This window comes from Sphaeramia orbicularis, chromosome 12 (genome assembly GCF_902148855.1).
Source record: "Sphaeramia orbicularis chromosome 12, fSphaOr1.1, whole genome shotgun sequence".
Taxonomy (NCBI): domain Eukaryota; kingdom Metazoa; phylum Chordata; class Actinopteri; order Kurtiformes; family Apogonidae; genus Sphaeramia; species Sphaeramia orbicularis.
Window position 1 is genome coordinate 57478247 of NC_043968.1, and position 24599 is coordinate 57502845.

The following is a 24599-nucleotide window of genomic DNA, read 5'->3' on the forward strand; positions in this document are numbered from 1 at the left end:
AATAAAACAGGCAGAAAATTGGTAAAACTGTTCAGGTTATTCATGTTTTTTTTTGTTCAAGGATAGTTTGTTAATATTCACATTTTCATGTAATTGAACTTTTTTACACAAAAACAAAGATAAAATCTGCAGTTGCCATTATTTACAGGTTATTATGATACTATTTTACTGGTCTGGCCCAGTTGAGATTTAATTGGTCTGTATGTAGAACCTGAATTCAATGTAATTTTTGCATTTTACAAATTCATCCTACGGCCGGATTGGACCCTTTGGCGGGCCAGATTTGGCCCCCGGGCCGCATGTTTGACACCTGCACTCTGGAACACTCTGCCCTGACAAATTATATGTCTGTTGAGCACAAAAAAATCTGTTTTAAAGACGTTCTTATTTGCACTGGCTTTTAATACAAATGTCTGACTTTTATTTACTTTATATTTTTATGTTTTATTTTGTATCTGTTTTTATTACTTTTTATGTCTTTGTACAACACTGTGAACAGCTTGCTTTGCTTTAAATGCCCTATGTATAGAAATAAACCTGACCTTCCTGCCTGACTTCACAAACTAGAATAGGACACACCCACTGATGATGTCACAGTTCACGAGGAAGAACCACCTTTTTAGGTTCTAGCTAAGAACTGACTTTCTGGTCAAAAAACTTTTTTTTTATCAGTGGAATGCGGTGGCCGGTTCAGGAACCAGAACCAGTACAGAGCCCGGCCAGTGGGCTCTGTGGCGTGGCCCTTGAGGGGCCAGCAGACCTCACGTTGAGAACCATGGGTTTAAAGCATCCCTCTGAAATCTCCTTATGACCTCCTAGATGCCATGTCCATGTTTTATTCAGTCCAAATATCACTGGGACTGAAATCTGAAGTCCTTTAAGATCTAAATTGTCCTCAACTACCTGATTTTCTTCATCCTGTGCAAGAGGAGAGGATTAAAGTCATGCGTTGTGCATCGGTTCAACTGTCTGTGCAGTATTTCATGCTCCAAAGGCTGAGTCATCCTAACAGAGGACTCACCATGACCTGTTTAACCACAGACAGGACACTGACCTGTTCCACCACAAACACGTGAACAACTAACAGAATCTAAAGTGCAATATGACAGTTAGTTCTACCTCCATTTCTCTGTCATTGTAAATAAGAACAGAATTATATGTATATAACCACTGCTTCACTATGTGCTAATTTTCAATGTCAGTTTTTCTTTTTTAGAACCACAACTGGCACTATGATCACAATAAGTATTACACAAATGGACAAAACAGCCAAAGAGAATATTTTACAAAGTCTTTTCCTTCTCTCTTCTGCTTCTTTCTTCCTCAGTAAAGAGTCAAATCCAGGTGTGTAGAGGTCCTCCAGCCAGAAGTCCAAGTCTTTTGGAGTCTTCTCCCCCTCCTGAAAACAAATAGATAACACTGATCAAACGTCAGCACCTTCCTGTCATTACAATGTGACTTTATCTGCGTTCTAAGTTTAACTCCACCCACTGTGTGATTCTGAAAACCGTCAGAAACAGGCTGGGATAGAGGTCTGAATGTAAAGGTGAGGATGTGAGACGTGGATAGTTCAGGGACGTCTGTTTGACAGAGAATCACAGGATGCTTATGCAGATCAACATGAGGCACTGAAAGGGTTTGTTTGGGTTTTTGTCCTGGTTTGAACCTAATTAAGGGGTGACTAAAATTAATATCCATTTACATGTACACTTTACATATGTCTGCCACTTCTTCTGCCACTTTTTCTTCCTGTCATAGTCTTTTCCAATGGTGAACTGAAGCCCTGAAGTGCACATAAAAATGCAAACAAACCAATCAGGACAGTTGTTTAACAAGGAAAAGTCATTGTGCTCATATGAGCCCAATGTTTCTGAATAAAAAGCTTCATTTTGAGCCATCAGGAAATGAATAAAAGTAGGACTGCACCAGCATGGAGGTGGAAAGACCTCCTTAAAGAACCTCCTTGACCTGTTTTCAGATACAAAATGCATGGTTTTCAACTTGTTTTTAAAGTATTTATGTGCATTATCACCAGCACCGATGCATTCAATTACAACAGAGTTGTATTACTCTGTTTACAGCTCAAAATACATGTAATGGTGTTGAATATCACTTTACATATATTTGTTGCTGTTGGACAAATGGATGGAACTTATAAGGACTTATATGGAACTTATAAGAAACTGAAGAAGAAATTTGATTAGTCTACTTCAACATTTGACTGATTATTTCTTATAATTTCAGGAAATCGTTTAGTTTTTTTGTTTTTCTAGATTTCTGTCTTTATTTGACTTAAAGGATCTGTTTTTCATCACAGTGGTAGAAACGGACATACATGACTAAACATATAGAAAACTCTGAATGTAAATTTACCAATTTCATCATCAAAAGATGTGACCTGTGTGGATATTAAGTTAACGGCTGCTCTTAACCAGCTTGCGTGTCAATGACACACAGTCAGTGAAACAGATACAGTTCATCAGAGGACGCCCTGTCCATAAATTATACAACAGAAATAATCACCATGACGTTATTCATTGACCTGTGAACTGTTACTCAGGAGTTGTGAGTGGTGGCACCATGCTGAGTTTTCTGAGTGACCATAAATAGACGAGAGGACAGAGCTGGGGAACATTTTAACTTTTAGATTTAAAAACCCTTCGTTTCCAGTGGGAATCACTTTAATGTAACACAAAATAATGGATTAGCCAATAGCCGAAGGTTCATTCATTTGAACCAAGTTATGATTAGAAAATCATAAAAGTAAGACAACATTCATGATCATCACTTCATAATGTGAACTTTATTTTTGCTCTTTGTCTCATTCAGTGAGTTTTATCTGTAGAGAAATAAGAGTAGTACTGTTGGGTTTTTACCCCTCTGTCCATTCAACGACATAATCGCATTATCTGAAGAATGCATTGAGATGTTTGCGCCACATTAATACTGTGGATGGATTTTGGCATGGAGCAGAAGCCTTTTAAAAATAGGTGACCTTGACCTACTTTTTCAAGGTCAAATGGCCTTGTGCAGTTATAATATCTGAGTAATTTCACATATAAATATACATGTAATAAGTTTTACACAAAAACAATCTAGTCTAAATAATAGGGCAGTAACTTTCCACAGAATCTTACACCATATTTGGCCGAGGGGGATTAAAAGTGCATACCACGTTATGTTCTTAGTGTTAGCTTAGCACTGCAAAGGTGGTCTCATTGGTGTCTCATTCTGTTTTATTTAATTATTCATACGCTGGTCTCAGACCGTTAACTTTGTTTAAATATTTGTCCATGTAAGCGCTTGTTGTTTGGGTTGTGTTCTGTTCAAGGTTATTATAGTTAACGAAAACGACGAAATGACGAAAACTAAAAATTGAAAAAACATTTTCGTTAACTGAAATAAATAAAAACTCTAATTAAAAGAAAAAAACGATAACTAACTGAAACTGTATTGTGAGCTTACAAAACTAACTAAAACGTATAAAAATTATGGATACAATTCCCTTCGTTTTCGTTTCTGTCAATGTCGTAAAAACGTTTGATGTTACTAGCTACAGCTAGCTGAACTGAACTGAAGCAAAGTTAGCTAATAATGGAACTGGAGATGATTAAGAGATGAGATATCTGCTAAGGTGTGGTTTACTGATGAGGAACTGGGTTATATATGTTTATAAATGGTTTGTATATGTTTCTGTCTGCTTTAACTGCTGGTTAGCTGGTTTATAATAGGTTCCTATCTGGTTTAACTGCTGGTTTATAATATGTTCCTATCTGCTTTAACTGCTGGTTAGCTGGTTTATAATGTTTCTGTCTGCTTTAAACTGCTGGTTAGCTGGTTTATAATATGTTCCTATCTGCTTTAACTGCTGGTTAGCTGGTTATATATGTTTCTGTCTGCTTTAACTGCTGGTTAGCTGGTTTATATATGTTTCTATCTGCTTTAACTGCTGGTTAGCTGGTTATATATGTTTCTATCTGCTTTAACTGCTGGTTAGCTGGTTATATATGTTTCTATCTGCTTTAACTGCTGGCTGCTTTGTGCATCTCCTCTCATGCTTTGCACATCTTCGCATTGTTTCACGTAAGTGACGTTGTGTATGGATTGCACCCCACCTCAACCTGCTATAGGGAATTTATACATTGTACGGTACATTGTGTCTCTGCTCAGTCCATGAGCCGCCCTAACCCGACCCCCAAATAAAGTGTCCAGGGTAGCCCATATCCACGCCTCACTAATTTCTTTGAATAGGATGATGAGGAAGATAAAATATATGAAATAACTAAAACTAATACTAAAACTAAACTAAACTAAACTAAAACTAAGCATTCAGAAAAAAACGATAACTAATAAAAACTAACAAACCTGCTCTAAAAACTAATTAAAACTAAACTATAATTAAAAATCCAAAACTATTATAACCTTGGTTCTGTTTTCTGAAAATTGGTTTTGTTGATCTTTAGTTGATGTTCCTCTAATTACATGGATTTGTATGTATATGGAGCAACAAGCATTGAATGGCATTACTATGGCAACACAAATAAAACTGTGGCTTCAGGGGGCAACTGGGTTTAAGAGGCTGCATCATTGTTTGATATAATATGTTGGTGTTTTTCCCTCAGATGAGCTGTCAGTAACATCTCCATCTCTCCTAAATTACCTTTAAATAGTCAGCGAGGTTCCCGTGGATGGTTTGCGTGTCGTACTCCTGTACAGTCCACGATGGTTGAATTTCTCGTTGTCCACGGCGTCCATCGCTCTAATGTCCATGTACAGAGGGTTGGTCTTAATGTTGGACTTAAAAGTGACAGGAGTGATGTGCTTCTCCAGATATCTGTCCACGAACACCACAGGAGAACCCTCTGGAGACGGAGGTGACCTGGTGTCAGCTCTGATCCTCTGTTCCCTCTGAGGAAATAAGATGAAAACTGACTTTATCAAATTTATGGACATTTTTAGATGGCAGATGACTTCACACACTCACATCCATTTACTGTGATTAAAGTAGACTAACAGATATTCACTGCACAACCATTAATTTGAGATTAATGGCTGACTGTGTTTTGTTTTTCTTTGTTTTGTTTTGTTTTGTTTTTATTTCAAGAGGGAATAATTCAACCCTTTCATATATCGTGTTATTGAAGCTTCAGTTAAAACCAATATTTGCAATAAATACTTTAAAATAACTGCTCCAAAGTAATAAATAAATAAACTAGAAAAGCACTCAGAGAGCACAGACCTCCGCCAAGGCAGATCAGTGCCCCCCCGATCACCACCAAAATTTAATCATTTGTTCCTTGTGCCAGTATCAGCATTTCCTGATATTTCATCCAAATCCTTCCATAACTTTTCAAGTTATCTTGCACACGGACAGACAGACAAACCAACACCTGCAAAACATAACCTCCTCGGCGGAGGTAATAAATAAACAAATAACTACATACATACATACATACATACATATATTGTTTGATTGCTTGATATTTTTTCTTATGTTATCAGATATTTACTGTTACCACTTATGTGTAACATCCACTTCAGTTACATTTTAGGTTAAGTTTTCCTAATAAAATGCATATTATCTTGATGGATGATATGGCTTTTGGACACTATACTAAAAATATATTTCTCATTAAAGTTGTGTTCAAGTAAACACTAAATATAGCCTATGTATGTCGCTCTAAAAATAGTTTGGGAGTAATGATTCCACTCAGTTTCATAATAATTCATACATGAAAGAGTTAATAGTCTTCACATATGAGGTTCATTTTCAGTAGAAATACCCTTTAAAAGCTGATCTGCTTTTTTATTTACTTGGGAGTACATTTCAGAACCTGTTCTTTTTCACCTTTACTACAGATTTTGTTTGGAAATAGATATAGATGCATTATATGAAACTGTTTCAGCTTAGTAGACTTATACATACACTGCTTAACAAATGTATTAGACGTCCACCAAATGTAAGGTTTATCCCACAGCCGCCCTGAATTAACAGCACTGGTAATTACCCAAATCATTTATGTTTCTGTAATGGTTAATACACCAGCATATAGGAGCTCTTTAACCAAAATAATAATTTTAAATGGTAAAAAATAATTATTATTGCTATCCATGATTTTGAAATGCATTGTTTTACAAAAAAAAAAGAAAAAAAGAAAAATACTAAAGCACATGCCAATTGATAGTCATTTACTTGCTTTCCTGTGCAGAAAAAACAGTTTTAGTTTTTAAATAAGTGATTCTTAGAGAAGTCCAGAGAGCAAATTTGGGAATAAACGGGTGATTTCAGGTCAAATTCCTCGTTCCTTTTCAAAATGGTAAAACATCGAGCGCTCACTGAAAATGAAACAGTCAGATTAAAGCTCTTTGTGATGCTGGATGGTCTGGGACAAATAGGGGAAGGTGATCTAAAACATTTAAGTGCTGTACTTTGCACATATTTACATAAAACAGATGAAACATTTGTGCTCATGTCCAGTTTGTGCTGTTGTCAGTTGTTTGTTGACATTATTCAGCTCCGTTTCTGAGTTAATGTCCGTCTCAGCTTCCTACCAGCCTGTAGACTGGTTTCTACACAGAGGACTTAGATATGATTTTTCCAAAAAATTCTTACTCTTGCTACTGAGTTCTTCATTTTCTTTCTTCGGCCTCTCTACCTTTAGCTCAGAAACTGACCCAGATACTGTCAACAAATGACTGACAGCTCACAGCACAACACAGACTTCACATAAAAGCACCAGCATGTACCACAAAGTTAACACAAAGGTATACTGTATGTCACATATGTGACCTTCCTAAAAACTAGAAGCACTTGGAGAGCGCAGACCTCCGCCAAGGCAGATCAGTGCCCCGGATTTGGATGAAAGTTTCAGGAAATGTTGATACTGGCACAAGGAACAAATGATTACATTTTGTGTTTTCTAGAAAAGCACTCGTATCCACCAAGGCAGATCAGTAGCCCCCCCACCCCTGATCACCACCAAAATTTAATCATTTGTTCCTTGTGCCAGTATCAACATTTTCTGAAATTTTCATCCAAATCCGTCCATAACTTTTAGAGTTATCTAGCACACAGACAGACAAACAGACAAACCACTGCCAACAAAAACATAACCTCCTTGGTGGAGGTAATAACTGCCTTTTTGGTCAAAAATGACTTATGTGCCTTAATCATCAAATGCTCAATTTTAATTTCTCAAAGTTTTTGTGTTTCTGGACAAAAAAAAGAAAAAAAAAGAAAATTCTAAAAAAAAAAATGCAGTTATTTTAGGACACTGATGACAAATAAGCAAATAAGAGTCATCCATAGACTATACAGAGATCACTCATTAGTTTCTGAAATGCCATTTTGAAGTCAGTAGTGATTTGGTCATTACGTGGTGGCTATTTGGAGCCAAAAGTTACCATATTTGGACAAATGGGGCAGAATGATGGGAGCCCAAGGGGTCAGAGGTCAGATAATGCTAAGCGCTAATTTTACCAGCGTTCTTTTTATTATTTCACACAGAACAAGAAATCACAATTACATGTGTTGAACAAACAAATCAAAACAATCCCACTTCCACCCCCACCCCTCACCTGTATTTGCTTCATTTCTTGGTTGGGGATCAGGTCAGTAAATCACATTCTATTTTATGTAGGATAAATAAATACATTTAAAAGGGACATTTCTGTTGAACTGAACACTGCAGAGGGCTACTGTTCACATGTCATGTGTCCATCATATGTGTCATGTCTGTTCTTGCTATGCACGCTGTAGCTGTCACTGAGATATGTGTCTTTGTTTAGATATTTGATCTGTATGTATTTTTGTTTGTTTGGTAATTAATTACCCCTGCTGATGGAGAAAAGGTACATGTCAAGGTAGCCATGTGATGCATTTGGTTAGTCATATGATGCATCAGTCAGTCATGTGATGTTACATAGCAGGGACAAAGAGTTTAGTTCTGTTTTGGAAATTCTAAGGAAAACACACCTTTTAAGAAGAGCTACTCCTTATTTTGGTTGGAGGGTGCATACGGTATGGAGTACTTCTAATTATTATTTATATTGATTTGTATGTGACATTTATGTTAAATATTGTGTTAATTATTCTTGATGCCAACATTTTGATATTACATGTTATGGTTTATGTTATTTCAGTTGTTCACAGTGGTTTGGTGTTTGAAATAAGAGAAAATAAACCAACCATCAGTCGGAGCGTGGTTCTCTTCTCTAGCCAGAAGAAAAAAGTTTAGGAGCAGCTACATACGCGATGAAAGGGTCCCAGATCTGATGAAAATTATATTGTTGATTTTTTATTATATATGTAATTTTATTATTATTATTAATTATTATTATTATTATTATTATTATTATATATTATTATTATTATTATTATTATTATTATTTTATTATTAATAAAGGGAGAGTTGTAGTTAGCACAGATAGCCATCTACTTAATCTTGGTCTTTCGATGTTTCTCCATGAGAGGGCTATTACTCTTTTTGCCAGTAATATGCTTAAGTCTACAAATATTTGTTCTTTTTTTTTTTTTTTTTTTTTTTTTTTTAATCTTTGAGTCACCAGAATATAAACCCACTATAAACATCTGTGGTACTAAAGGTACTTGAATCTGTAGAATATCTTGGATACATTGGTTCATCAGATACAATGGAAAAGTGTGCCTTTTACCTTCTCACATTTGGTACAGATATCAGGTACAGCTCCACTGTATCTGTTGAGTTTTTCTGGAGTTACATATGTTTGCATCAACCAGTGATACTGCAGTAATTTCAGGCGGGTATTGGTAGTTCTTGATTGTGCTTTAGTATATGCCTCCTTCCACTCTTACAAAGCCCTAATTTATCAGGCACTATCCGACAAAGCCATTTTATATTCTTGTTAGTGTAACCTATCAACCACAAACACAGTGGAGCTGTAAGGGAAACTATGTTTTATTAAAGTAAAGATAAACTCTGGAGGTCTGACTCAACAGACGAACGAACTGTCATATAGACCTGCCAATCAAAGCCTCTGTTTACCACCAATAACTCCTGGGGGGAATGAATAAATAAATAAATAAATAAATAAATAAATAAATTCAGGGTGTTCCAGAAAAAATGTATACACACTTTAAATAATTGTAAAGTCGGTGTTTATTAAAATTCCTTGAATTTTCAAACTGTAATAGAATTTACAAACATCATTTTATTGTTTTGTCACTGCCTGTTCTCACCTGTTCTCAAACTGATGTCCGTTCTGGTCCAGACACTGCTGACAACGCCAAGCAATGGAATCACACACATCACTAAACAATTTCCTTGGTATTTGTATGCATTCATGTTCAATGGCTGCTCTCAATTCAGTGACTGTTGCAGGTCTCATAGTGTAGACTTTGTCTTTTAGGTATCCCCATAAAAAAAAGTCTAGTGGTGTGAGGACTGGTGAATTGCCAGACAGGTGGATTGGACAGAGGGGTTTTGTTTAATACCCTCTGTCACTAGTCCTCACACCACTAGACTTTTTTTAATGTGAATACCTAAAAGACAAAGTCTACACTATGAGACCTGCAACAGTCACTGAATTGAGAGCAGCCATTGAACGTGAATGCACATAAATACCAAGGGAATTGTTTGGTGATGTGTGTGATTCCATTGCTTGGCATTGTCAGCAGTGTTGGGAATAACAGTGTTATTGTTTTCCAGTAACGGGTAATCTAATGAATTACTATTTGAAACGTTATGCCGTTACCGGCAGTGAAATGTGGTGCGTTACTTTGCACTGATCTCTAACAGCTGTTATCCGTCCTGGTTCGCTCAGCCAGGCACGAGAGGTGTGACGTTCGCGGACAAGTCGAGTCATTTGAATGGCTCTTTTCAGTGAATGATAAGAACCGATTTGTTGCGAAACCGTTCTTTATGAGCCGTTCTTATATTCAAATTGCCCACACTGCCTTGATGCTTCACCTGCATGCCACATGAGTCTGAGCTGTCCACGCTGCCTTCACCTGAACGACTAATGACATCTGCGAGTTTGAGTTGTCCGCAGCACACCCCATTCACTTGAACACAGCTACGTGCGCAGTTTAACTTAGGGGAGGAGTTATCAGTGAGAGTCTGACTGACTGGACTGGAGACATTTCACAAAAGTGGAGGTGCAAGTTCTTCCTATAAATGCAGATCCCCTTATGTGGTGGAAAAGCCAGGCCCTGGTGGACCCCAGCCTCACCACAGTTATGGTATTCAGTACCTGTCTTCTGTTCTACTCTATGAAGCTGACCCGTGAAACACGCTCAGAAATCAGTTTCCTTTTACATATTTGAAGGTTTTTCAAAAAAGTAACACAATAATTACTTTCCCTGGTAACTAATTACATTTATGAAGGAGTAATTCCATTACTAATTCAATTAGTTTTTTGGGAACGTAACTAGAAACTATAACTAATTACTTTTTTTTAAAGTAATTTGCCCAACACTGGTTGTCAGCAGTGTCTGGATGTCCATTTGAGAACAGGCAGTGAAAAAACAATAAAATGATGTTTGTAAATTCTATTACATTTTGAAAATTAAATGAATTTTAATAAACACCTACTTCACAATTATTTAAAGTGTGTATACATTTTTTTGGGATACCCTGTATATATATTGTCTTGCCAACCCCAGTGGCCATCAGGAGTATTACACATTTAAAATGCTTCCACAGTGGTTTCATTTTGGAGCTGAGGTCCTTCCACTGGATTCCACTCATGTTTGTTCATTTTCAGCAGAGGGAATAACATCAGCTAACAGCTGTGAGGTCAGCTCTTCTCTGTTTTAAATATTACCTCCTGCCCTGTGGCTATTCTGTCTGATAAATACTGAATGCTGCTGCTCTCCTGTTTCACTCCACTATCTTCACCCACGGCTAGATTGTGACTATGATCTCTGTCAGAAGATTATTGATGTACCCTAAATGTATACCATGAATAATATATTCATGTAATGTGGAGTAACATTTAAGAGGAGGGAGAAACAGGACTTCATTCATGCTGCTGCTGTCCAGTAGATGCTAAATGAAGAGGAGATGGTGCAATTTAGTGACATTAGGCCTAATTACTATAATAGTAATTAAACATATTTTCTAGTCTCAGGTATGTAGATTATTTTATTGATGCTGATATTGATCAGTTCCTCTAGTCAACTATCCAAACAAAACACAAATGACCCAAAAATCAGTAGAATGACATGGAGTTAATTACACAGTGACTGAAACAGGCCATTGAAACTGATCCACGAACATCAGAGATCCTCAATAACCAGGTAACACTTGTACATTCACAAACAGTACTGAACAGCACCTCATTACATAAACAGTGGAATATTGAGGCAAATTTACGACAATAGTCTACAAGGGGTTAACCTCCTGAGACCCAGGAAAGTACAAGTTTTGGCTTTTTTACATTAAATAATTGTCTTGATTGGAAACATCACAATGCAAAAAAAAAAAAAAAAAGAAATTCTGATAGCTTTTTTTTTTATCTATTTGTTTTTTGTTTGGAATGTCCTTTGCAGTGAACAGTGTTTTTTTTTTTTTTAAGTAAAGCTATGAAACTGTCCCCTACAGAGGACAATAATGCATTACTGGGTCTCAGGAGGTTAACGCAGATGGACGTACAGTATGAGAGGTGTGACCCGGCCGTTACCTGGAAGTAGACCCTGTTGTGCCAGTGTTTGTGACTGGACATGACAGCTCCGACCTGGAACATCCCGTGGGTGACCGGCAGCATCCCCACGTCCAGCTGGAGGAACTTCTCCGGGTGGTTATTGTTGGGCAGAGCAGAGATGTCCATGGCTGCTGTGCGACTCCATCCACACTGACTGGTTCAGCTGCCGGCACTTTGGCTCCATGCACACGCTCACTACAACCGGCACGCTCACTAATAATTCATGAAGAGCAAGATATTTATGAGCATGGATCACTTGCAGGTGTGTGTAACCCAACCTGACCATTAAGAGACGGACGATGGGCAGCAGCGTTAGAGAGATAGGACAGAGACACACAGAGGGAAAGAGGTGAAGCCCTGATGCCTTAGTTTACATAAGATCCATCCATGCCAAAGCCACCTGAGTAGTGTGTTATGTAAAACCTGACGTTATATCGAAGAATCACTCGTCTCTGGGCTATGGATGATATAAGACCAAGCCTCGGTTAGCCCTGGACTGGAGCTGATGTGAGGTTATTAAGTGTGCAGAAAAATGTCTCTACAGATACTCTGAAATGTGGGAGACCTCCAGTGACCTTTGACCTTTTTACTAACAGGTCACAACTTACTGTAGGCTTCATATTGGCAAGAATCTGGCAATAGGCATCCCAATACTCATGTAAGGTCATCAGTAAAACAATACCAGCTATTGAAGGCTATTAAAACAGACAGTGTTTACCTCAGGTGGACTCAAGATACAACCGATCACTTCATCAGGATCATTGTTTCATCATCAGGATCGTTTCAGTGGGATCAAAAGAACCATAGTATATGGCTTTAAGATTAAATATTCAATTAGATCCCATTTTTTTATTTTAATTATCAATCTTTTGCTCACATGGTGTTCAACGTGGACTGGGTTTATCTGTACTCCAGTAAACCACTAATGAGGCCTGTCCAGGTTTGGTCGAATGGTGATTACATGTAACACAGAGAAACCTGGATACTCATGTCAGATATTAGTGTCCTTGTTACTCATTCCTTGCTGCTGTTTGTGCAGGAGCCTGCAATGTTTAAAACATAACATGTTAATTTATTCTGACATCTCGGGAGCTGCTGCCTGACTTCAAAGTTACTGTGGCTTTAGAAAATGAAGCCAGTTTAGTTTTTAGTACACTCAGCACTATTAAATGCCAACATCGTGTTGTGAATTTGTCTTACCACTGTTCATCTATTGCAGCAGTGGGAGATGAAATCAACTGTTAAACATTCTCCACATGTTATTCTGTCACTGTCACCACATAGGATGAGAAGGATGGAGAAGATCTGCAGCTGTGACTAATGTCAGAGGGTCATCATGATGCATTCAATGACTGGCTTTAATGTTTATCCACATAGTGATTTTTCTGTTGTGTTTTCCACCATGACCTGAGTTTATGCATGGTTTGTGTTGTTAAACTAACATGCACTTGTTTGGTTTACAGTGGACCTAAAATGGTCAACTTTGTCCATCAAATCTGCTGGGCATATTTAATGTTTGGATTACTGAAAAAACAAACTCTGTATCTACATCACAGGTGCTTTCATCCCTGCTGCCTTGTTTGCATTTCTGTTATGTAATTTATTTGCCTGCACAGTAATTCCAGCTGCCACAAACTATATGCATATGCATATGACAGCATATGAGTCACTGAAATCAGTGTGTGATGTGATATATTTCAGCACAGTCATGGAGTTCCACAGGGGTCTGTGCTAGGACCCTTACGTTTTACGGGTTTCCCTTAGCCCAGTGTTTTTCAACCTTGGGGTCGGGACCCCACGTGGGGTCACCCAGAATTCAAATGGGGTCACCTGAAATTTCTAGCAATTGATTAAAAAAAAAACAAAAAAAAAACTTACTAATAAAAAATATATGGGGAGTTGACAGAGGCAATCCCAATACATAAAAGACATGACAAACTGTGAAGCTGAAACTGCAGCACTGTGGTTCTGTTAATCTGTCAAATGTTCATTGTGGTTGGTTTCAGATGCTGCAGCTCTTTCATAATTCATAGTTTTATTGTTTGTTCAGTATTAATTGTCAGCCTTGTAAATCCAAGCTGGACTGACTGTACATATCCTGACCTGGTTCTACGTACCATTCTGGTCTGCACTTATATTTTTAATATTTAGCCAACTTAGTTTGTGCAGTGCTATTCACCCGATGTCCCCTTTCCCCACTCCCCTCCGGGGGAGTGGCTACTTTTTCAGTTGTAACCACTTGGGAGCCAATGATGGCAGGATCTGCGCTGACCCATCTGTGTCCTGCCCTGTCCTGTGTCCTGACCCCCTCCCCCACCTGTCTGGATGGACGTCCTCGGCCTCACCACTGTGGATGGGCCTCCTCGCCCCTGCCTGTCTCATCCAGCGGGATGGACCCCCCATGTGTCCACCCTACTGCATCCTTGTAGACTAGAACTACATCTGCAAATGGACGTCCATCAGTCCTGGTGCATCTATAGCCTGTCCGTCCATGGGAGTGGATCTCTCCTTCACTGTGGTTCTCCCCGAGGTTTCTCCCTTTTCCCACTGGGTTTTGAGTTTTTCCTTGCCGAGAAGGAGGGTCTAAGGACGGGGGATGCCCTGGACACTACTCATTTTCTTGCTGTTCATTTGACTGTTGTTTACTCTAACTGACTCTGTAAAGCCCTTTGAGATAACCTTGTTGTGATATTGGGCTATACAAATAAAGTTGAATTGAATTGAATTGAATTGACCAAGGAAAATAAAATTCTCACTTTGTGCAGTAATCTACACCTGGCTTTTCTGCCTCCGTCCATAATAATATACATTATATAGACTAAATTTTGTCAAAAATTAATGTTTATTTGCAACAAACTATTACATGATCAAAAACAATGCATTAATTTTAGCAAAAAAATGTCTCAGTTTTGAATGTCTGGGGTCACCAGAAATTTGTGGTGTTAAAATGGGGTCACAGACAAAAAAGGTTGGGAACCACTGCCATAGCCTATATTATTAGCACACATTTATATTGTTATGCAGATGAAACCAAGCTATGAAATAAAGTCAAGGAAAGTACTAGCATGTCCTAAAGGCATAAAGGTTTGAATAACCTGTAATTCTTCTACATTCTGACTTCAGTATCTCACTATCCAACCTCAGAATGAGTCTACAATTCATTACTTTTATAAGTTAAATGAATTATCATTTAAGTCCCATATAAAGCACACTAAAACTGCCTTCTTTCACCTATGAAATATCACCAAAATTAAAAACTTTGAGTTCCAAAGTAGGCGACACAGTGGTACAGTGGATAGCACTCAGGCCACATAGCAAGAAGGTCTTGGGTTTGATTCCAACACCAGTCGCTGGGGGTGGGACCTTTCTGTGTGGAGTTTGTATCTTCTCCCTGTGTCTGTGTGGATTCTTTATGGGTGCTCTGGCTTCCTCCCACCATCCTAAGACATGCACTGATAGGTTAACCCAGTGGTTCCCAACCTTTTTAGGCTCGTGACCCCATTTTCACATCAGAATTTCTGGCAACCCCAGACATTCAAAACTGAGAAATTTTTTGGCTAGAATTAATTTGTTTTTGATCATGTAATAGTTTACTATACTGTGTTGCAAATAAACATTAATTTTAGATGACATTTAGTCTATATAATGTATATTATTATGGACGGAGGCAGAAAAGCCAGGTGTAGATTACTGCACAAAGTGAGAATTTTATTTTCCTTGGTCAGGATATGTACAGTCAGTCCAGCTTGGATTTACAAGGCTGACAATTAATACTGAACAAACAAGAACTCAAACTATGAATTATGAAAGAGCTGCAGCATCTGAAACTGACCACAATGAACATTTGAAAGACGCATGCAGTCACATGATCAGGTTAATCAAGATGTGCTCTCTCAGATAATATATCCTGCATTTTATTTGAACTTGAATCTTATTAGGAAAAGTGTGGGGTGTTTTAATTATAATGAAATAAATATTGAATAATTAAAAATATGTTTTATTAGTAATTTTTTTAAGCAATTACTAGAAAATTCCCCACGACCTCAGTGAGGACCAAGTGGGTTCAGAAAATAAATGAATGAATGAATGGATGGATGAATGAATGAATGAATGAATGAGTCCCAAAGTTATGCAGAAAGGAGGGTCTATGCATGTGTTTTCCAGGTTTGACATTAATTCCATACTGTCATGATGTCCTATGACATCACTCTTTGGACTTAAACACAAGAGACCAGTGTTTTTGATCCTTTTCAAACCAGTGTTAAAACCTATAATATCATTTGTCATGTAACTTTTTCATTTGAGCCCTCATTACAGTCTGTTTCTATTCAAGTTGTTTTACCACCTAAACTTAATCAAGCCTTAACCATGTTATTACAATATCTTAAAATAACACGTATGTAGTATTTTGTGTTTTTAGTGTCTGCAAATTCATGTCTTATGTCATTTTAGCAGTGACTGTAAATCTTGTTTATTGATGAGGATGTTTTGTATTTTCAGGCTATTTAACACAAATGAAAACATAATTATGAATATTCTATTCCATTTCTGCAGTTAGAGTTGATGAAATTTTATACACTCAATCACTGAGGGTAGAGTTTAAAGAAGCATGAGAACCATTAAGTGGGTTCTCACATGTTTGTCAAAACCTGATCCCCATGTGTCTCTGTGACCTAGGAATAAGCAGCAGGGCTCCAGACGCAGATTTTAATGGTCAAGGCGGAGCATATGGAGTCAATAAATCAGGCCATTTATGGATTTAAAAGTCAGCAATAACATGTAAAAATCAATTAGAAATCTTACAATAAGCCAAGGCAGATAAATCAGCACAGAGGTGATCTGAGGACCTGTATCTAGTGTGGGTCGAGAACCAGCATTTTGTACAAAGTATAGATGGTGAAAGGAACCCTGGCTGATATTGAAGTCCATTACAGTACTGAAGCAGAGAATAGATCAAACATGAGCTTTTTGTACATGAGAAAATGATTTTTTTTTTAAAAATGGCCTAATTTTATAACATCTTTGACTTGATCATCAAAACTGTGGTTAGTGTTAAATATTAGCTTTGAGATTCAGATGTACCACATAAGATGACAAGTGGACTAACTCCACCTCTCCCTTCTTTGTAAAGCTCTGAGTTCATCCTCTTCAGACGGCTGCATGACTCGACTAGAGCGACCACCATGATGTACAAGATGTGTGTCATGTGACCGTAGGGTGTTTAGCTGAGTAAGCAGAAAGACGCCTAGTGCTGTCTCCATCTGCCACATGACCCTCTCACCTTGAACAACACAGTACTGGTTTACATGCACCAAGGAAAACTAGACGGAGCACTTGGATAACATTTACACTGTGAAAGACGTTCAAGGTTTTATGTTTTTGTTCATCAGGTCACAATGTATGGAATGACTTAATGCAGTGGTTCCCAACTGTTTTTGGTTCGTGACCCCATTTTAACATCACAAAATTCTGGCGACCCAAGACATTCAAAACAGATACTTTTTTTTTTGCTAAATTAATTTGTTTTTGATCATGTAATAGTTTGCTATACTGTGTTGCAAATAAACATTAATTTTAGATGACATTTAGTCTATATAATGTATATTATTATGGATGGAGGCAGAAAAGCCAGGTGTAGATTACTGCACAAAGTGAGAATTTTATTTTCCTTGGTCAGGATATGTACAGTCAGTCCAGCTTGGATTTTCAAGGCTGACAATTAATACTGAACAAACAAAGAACTCAAACTATGAATTATGAAAGAGCTGCAGCATCTGAAACCGACCACAATGAACATTTGACAGATAAACAGTACCACAGTGCTTCAGTTTCAGCTTCACAGTTTGTCATGTCTTTTATTTACTGTGATTGTCTCTGTCAACTCACCATATATTTTTTATTAATACGTGTTTTTTTTTTTTTTTAATCAATTGCTAGAAATTTCAGGTGACCCCATTTGAATTTCAGGCAACCCCACATGGGGTCCCGACCCCAAGATTGAAAAATACTGACTTAATGCTTCAAACAGTGGCCCCCATGCTGTGGAATGGACTGACACTGACACTTTGCACTTTAAATGCTCTTGAGTCTTTTAAAAAGCAGCTGAAGGCCTTCCTATTTAGACAGGCTTTTAGTTAGGTGTGGGTTTTATCACAATTTGTATTTATATTTTAATGCCTGTGTTTGTAGCTGTATGTTTTTATGTGTGTGTCTATGTAGATGTGTGTTTTTTGCCCATGTATTTTACTTCTGATTTTATTGTAAAGCACTTTGTGAATTCTGTGTGAAAAGTGATATATAAATAAACTTTTATTATTATTATTATTATCATTATTATTATCATTATTATTATTATTATTATTATTATTATTATTATTATTATTATTTCTATGAAGCTGAGCAGCTGACTTCAACAGATGAGACTGAATGATGCAGTTCTGCAAGACTTTCCTTTTTTCCCCTAAAATAGATTTGGTTCTTGATGTATTCTCTATCCTCTTAAATACTGATTATGTACGTGAAAAGTCTTTTTAGACACTGGGGTGAAGCCCTGTTCAATGTGAAGTCTTTCAGGGGACTAAAGGCCTTGATGGTTTCACCATACATATTAATAAGTCCATCTGCTGTGTATAACTGACTGGTATAGTGAGATTCCCATGGAAACGTCTGTTAAAGTCGTAATGCAAAACCAGGTGTAAATACAAAAACAATGCACAAACATCCAAATGACTTTACAGACACATATCAGAGTAGAAAAAGCAAAGGCATTAAATAATAATAATAATAATAATAATAATAATAATAATAATAATAATAATAATAATAATAATAATATATACTAATAATGGCTGGACTCTTTTCTTTGTTCCTAATTTTTCAGTCAATTCTTACCCTGAAAAACTGTCTTATCTTATCACGTAAAAGGGAATTAGATAAAAAATAAAAGCTCTATTTAATGACTGATATATACATTCATTTTGGCAGCACTAAACATATAATTTTACTATAGATAACTGACTATTCTGCAAAAAAACAAAACAAAACAACAACCCATAAACAAATTGTAAGTTCTTCGAATACAAGTCCAGGGTCTGTTCATGTCATACATCTCACTCCAGCTGTAATTCACAACTACTAAATGGAACCATAGACTATTAAATGTAGTGTTTGGTGCCATACATCTTCAACCGTATGTGAATGACCTACCTTTTAGAGGCCCAAAGTTTACATTTTGGACCTCGCTTCTTGTTTGTTCAGAGCCAAAAGTGACCACATTTGGGCAGATTTGTTAAAAGAGCAAACTGTGTAACAAAATCACTTGATGGTTAACATGACATTTTAAAGCGGTGATGATGCAGTGGTTCGCTTTTCTATGAGGAGTTTGCATGTTCTACCGTTGTCTACGTATGTTCTCCACCTCTTTCCCACAGTCCAAAGACATGGTCCTGAGCAGGTTATTTACTCACCTGTTGAATGATTGTTCATCTGTATATGTAAAGAGCACACAAAGGCAGACAGACAGACAGACAGATGTGTGCATTTTTTCTCCATAGACTATACACCAGCTCAGTCAGTGAACCCACCACAGGAGAAAAACTCAACGGTATGAACCAGCCACCCACAGCAGACGCACAGACTCACATATAGGCATATTAACCCTTTCATGCATGAATTATGAGGACCTTAGTCAAGATATTTTTCCTGAGTGTTTTTACTCCTTGAGGCATTAAAAAATCAATGCATTTGAAATAGTTTTTATAAACCCATTTTTCATGGAGTTGCAAAAATGTCCACTCAGCTGGATACCATAGATTTAATTTTTGAAGCAAAGAAACATATTTACTGATAAACTGTGTGAAAACTATGAAATGAAAACATTTTTAAAGCAGATAATCTGATTTTTTTCTGAGTTTTCTCACATTTTAACAAACACAAAAACTAGTCATTATTCACTTCATGGAGATAATATGCAAAAAAAAAACAAAAAAAAAACAAAACACAAAAACCTGTTAATTACAGTTTAATAACAATAACAAGCAACTGATTTACACTCAAACATGTTTGTGCAGATCAGGTTTTATCAAGAACAGTAAAGTTACAATAATGGTCTGAATGTCAGTGTATGGGATGGTGCATGCACTGCAAAAATCTGAATCTTACCAAGTATATTTTTCTCATTTCTTGTCAAAATATCTCATCACACTCAAATTAAGACATAATCCCCTAAAGAGTAACATTTTTTGTTTAATTCAAGCAAAAAAATCTGCCAATGGAACAAGTGAAAATTATCTTGGTAAGATTTCTTGAGATCAGATTTTGAAGATCTATTGTCTAAAAATCAGTTCTCATATCTTGCTGAAAAGTTCCTCTTTAGATGATTCTGTCTTATTTTAAGCGTGATGAAATATTTTGACTAGAAATGAGAAAAATACACTTGGTCAGAGTTAGATTTTTGCAGTGTGAGTGTCCACTGTGTTGGCTGATATGAATGAATGAATGAATGAATGAATTTATTTTTGGTTTTACATCAGTCATAGAATAGAATAGAATAGAATAGAATAGAATAGAATAGAATAGAATAGAAGAATATACAAGAGAACAGCTGTCCACTGTAGTGACCACTATGCATGAAAGGGTTAAAGTGGACCCACCTGTCAAACAGAAGCTGCACCTACTGGAGGAGTTCCACCCCACGCATCATCACAGCATCATTCCAGACTCAGAAACTGGTCCTGATGCTGAGGGGCGGTCATACATGCATTATCAAAAGGCTTTGTTTAGAGCAGGGGTGTCAAACATGCGGCCTGGGGCCAAATGCGGCCCGCCAAAGGGTCCAGCTCGGCCCCTGGGATGTTTTTGCCAAGTGCAAAAATTCCACAGTCTTGAATTGAATTAAGCAAAAAAAAAAAATCACTTGAATTAAGGAAACAATCTTGAATTAAGCCAAAAAAAAAAATAAAAAAATAAAAAAATTCAATTAAGTAAAAAAAATCTTCAATTAAGCAAAAAAAAAAATTAAAATCTTCAATTAAGTAAAAAAAATCTTCACTTAAGCCAAAAAAATCTAAAATTTAGCAAAAAAATCTTGAATTAAGCCAAAAAAAATCTTCAATTAAGTAAAAAAAATCTTGAATTAAGCAGAAAAAAAAATCTTCAATTAAGTTTTTAAAAAAAATCTTCAATTAAGCCAAAAAAAAAAAAAACAAACTTCAATTAAGTAAAAAAAAAAACTGGAATTAAGCCAAAAAAATAAAAAAATAAAAATAAATTAAGTAAAAAAAAATCCTGAATTAAGCCAAAAAAAAAAAAAAAAATCTAGAATTAACAACTTATTTTTTTTCTTTTAGTGCAAAAAAATAACATTAAATTATGAAAATATTTACATTTACAAACCATCCTATAACACTAAAATGTGAATACCCTGAACACATATGAACAGCCTGAAATGTCTAAAGAAAATTAAGCACAATTTTAACTATTTTTCTGCCTGTTCCTCAGTGTTTAGTGTCTTTGTAGATCTGATCCATAATGCACATGGAGAAATGATAAGTTGAGGAATAATATTGTTAAAATTGCACTAAATTTTCTTACATTTTTTAATTTAAATTTCAGTTTTTTTTTTTGTTTGTTTGGTTTTTTTTTGGGATAGTTTATAAAAGTAAGTATTTTCATAATTATTATTATTATTTTTTTTTTTTTACACTAAAACAAAGACAAAAATGTGGAGTTGTCATTATTTATAGGTTATTATGTTATTATTTTTCTGGTCCGGCCCACTTCAGATCAAATTTTGCTGAATATGGCCCCTGAAGGAAAATGAGTTTGAGACCCCTGGTTTATGTAATGAGGTGCTGTTCAACACTGTTTGTGAATGTACAAGTGTTACCTGGTTATTTATGATCCCTGACGTTCATGGATCAGTTTCAATGGCCTGTTTCAGTCACTGTGTAATTAACTCCATGTCATTCTACTGATTTTTGGGTCATTTATGTTTTGTTTGGATCGTTGACAAGAGGAACTGATCAATATCAGCATCAATAAAACAATCTACATACCTGAGACTAGAAAATATGTTTAATTACTATTATAGTAATTATGCCTAATGTCACTAAAATGCACCATCTCCTCTTCATTTAGCATCTACTGGACAGCAACAGCATGAATGAAGTCCTGTTTCTCCCTCTTCTTAACCCTTTCACGCATGAATTATGAGAACCTTAGTTGAGTTTTATTCCTGAGTGTTTTTATTCCTCTTTCGGCATGAAAAAATCAATGCGACTGAAATTTTTTTATGAACCTATTTTTCATGGAATTACAAAAATGTCCACTCAGCTGGACACCAATTTTTGAAGCAAAAAAACATGTACAGGGTGGGGAAGCAAAATTTACAATGAACATTTAGTTGTTTTTTCTCAGCAGGCACTACGTCAATTGTTTTGAAACCAAACATATATTGATGTCATAATCATACCTAACACTACTATCCATACCTTTTCAGAAACTTTTGCCCATATGAGTAATCAGGAAAGCAAACGTCAAAGAGTGTGTGATTTGCGGAATGCACTCGTCACACCAAAGGAGATTTCAAAAATAGTTGGAGTGTCCATAAAGACTGTTTATAATGTAAAGAAGAGAATGACTATGAGCAAAACTATTACGAGAAAGTCTGGAAGATACTATTAAAGAAGAATGGGAGAAGTTGTCACCTGAATATTTGAGGAACACTTGCACAAGTTTCAGGAAGCGTGTGAAGGCAGTTATTGAGAAAGAAGGAGGACACATAGAATAAAAACATTTTCTATTATGTAAATTTTCTTGTGGCAAATAAATTCTCATGACTTTCAATAAACTAATTGGTCATACACTGTCTTCAATCCCTGCCTCAAAATATTGTAAATTTTGCTTCCCCACCCTGTATTTAAAACCCATCATCAGAAAGTGAAAAACTGCGTGAAAACTATGAAATAAAAACATTTTTCATGCAGCTAATCTGATGTTTTCTCACATTTTAACATACTCTAATACTAGTTATTACTAACTTCATGCAGACAATATGCAAAAAAAAAAAAAAAAAAAAAACTTTTTGATTAAGAAAACTGTTGATTACAGTCTAATAACAATTAGCAATTGATTTAACACATGTTACTGCAGATCAGGTTTATCACCCTGATCTGCAAAGTTACAGTAATGGTATGAATTACAATGTATTATGGGATGATGCATAAGCGTCCACACTGTGTCGGCTGATATGGAACTAAAACAACAAAACCCATGAATATATACGAGAAGAGCTGGAAAATGACTGTCCACTGTAGTGACCAGTATGCATGAAAGGGTTAAATGTTACTTACTACTGATACAGAGTTTGACACCCCTGGTTTAGAGCTTTGAAAACCAGAGAAAACACATCCTGCTGCTGATTCATTATAAGGAACCTACAAAAGTCTGCTCCAGCTTTGGCAGAAAAAGGGCGAAAACCCTTTTTTAATGACCGGAAGGAGCCTGATGATGGCGCTAAAGTAAAGGTCATGTGAGTCACCCGAATCAGTAGATGTCACCCTGCTGAGAGCACTAATGTGAGCAGGAACAAATGTGCTTTTAGGGAATGTTAGGCACAGGTAAACAGATGGAGCAGGGAGGAAAATACGCACACCGGGTGGATGGAGGAGATGGAGACCTTTAACCGGGAGGGTGAGAGAGAGAGAGAGAGAGAGAGAGAGAGAGAGAGAGAGAGAGAGAGAGAGAGAGAGAGTGTAGGAGGAGGTTTGTGGTTGCGTTGCGGTCAGATTGATGTGGATGGTGCAGCAGGGTTGCGCACCAATCCACCAACGATGTAAGCGTTCAGGAGGAGGAGGAGGAGGTTAAAGGAGGAGGAGAGAGAATCCTGGGAGTGTGACCAATAAGGCGGATATTGCAGCTTTACCTCGTGCACATGTCCGATGTCGTCATTGGGAAACCACTCTCGCGCTGCCTCGTTTCGCCTCCCTGGCGAAAAATGGATAAGCACAGGCTGGGCGCGCGGACGGATGCGGTAAGACATGGGGCTTTTGATTTGCGGCTGTAGACTGTGCGCACACGGATTACACGCAGACAATCTCCACTATGTGTAGCACGTTGTGTAGGCTTCACTGTCCACGTAATTTGGGCTTAATTTGACTCGACTGCGACGGTCACACAGAGGGAGCACGGCGCGGCTCGTGCGTCCTGTTTTCGTGGATGTGCGTTCGTGAGATTGCATGTAAACCATCTTGAGGTTGCAGATTGTAATGTCGGTTTGGTGGCGTGTGTGTGTGTGTATGTGTGTGCGTGTGTGTGCTGCAGTCGGTGCACGGAGGGGCTGCAGAGGTCCACAGTCGTGTCCCCCACCGGCTGATGTTGGTCTTATGTGTTCCCGTCCTCGAGCACTGACATCATCCTCCTCCTCCGGCTCGCGGCTCCAGCTCCTTCCTCCTCCTGCAGCTGGACTGGAGTCTGCTACGCAGTGTTTGCTAGCTCAGTGCATCAATGCGACGTTTGCGCGGACTTGATGCATTGCTCTGCGACCTAAGTTCATTCCATTCCGTGTCAGACAGGCCCTGAGCGCTGGTCTGGTGCAGTGGAACACGGGTTTGCATGTGCTGGTCCTGGTTTTGGACCAGGTAGAGGAGCTGAGCCAGATGTTAGCAGAGTTGGCAAATGTGTAGAGGAAACTGTGTGTTCAGATGCACATACAGATTAAACAGGCATGCAGTCTGTTTCAGTCTTACACGCCCAACATACAAAGTCAGCATCTTTGAGAATAGCCTATATGTGTATGAATGTACCAGTGGAAGAACATGCTCAACCCTCCTGATGTGAATGGTCTGTGCACATTAATGAAGATGCAAAAAATGATCCATGAAATACAAGCAGTGATCTCTCATTTGTAAAACAACCAC

The 24599-nt window shown here is 37.3% G+C and overlaps 2 protein-coding genes across 2 annotated transcripts in view; one reads left to right on the forward strand and one right to left on the reverse strand.

The window, feature by feature from the left end:
• Positions 1–657: 657 nt before the first annotated feature.
• Positions 658–23686, reverse strand: LOC115430600 (major intrinsically disordered NOTCH2-binding receptor 1-like). The gene is given in 5 exon segments (XM_030150697.1): positions 658–1399; positions 4661–4731; positions 4734–4908; positions 11662–11895; positions 23606–23686. Coding segments are annotated over 4 exon segments (594 nt in total). The 5' UTR covers positions 11809–11895; positions 23606–23686; the 3' UTR covers positions 658–1198.
• Positions 23609–24599, forward strand: part of ajm1 (apical junction component 1 homolog) — a 29253-nt gene continuing 28262 nt past the window's right edge. Inside the window, exon 1 of the mRNA XM_030150695.1 lies at positions 23609–23713. The gene's annotated coding sequence lies outside the window, so the exon portion shown is untranslated. The remainder of the gene's footprint in view (positions 23714–24599) is intronic.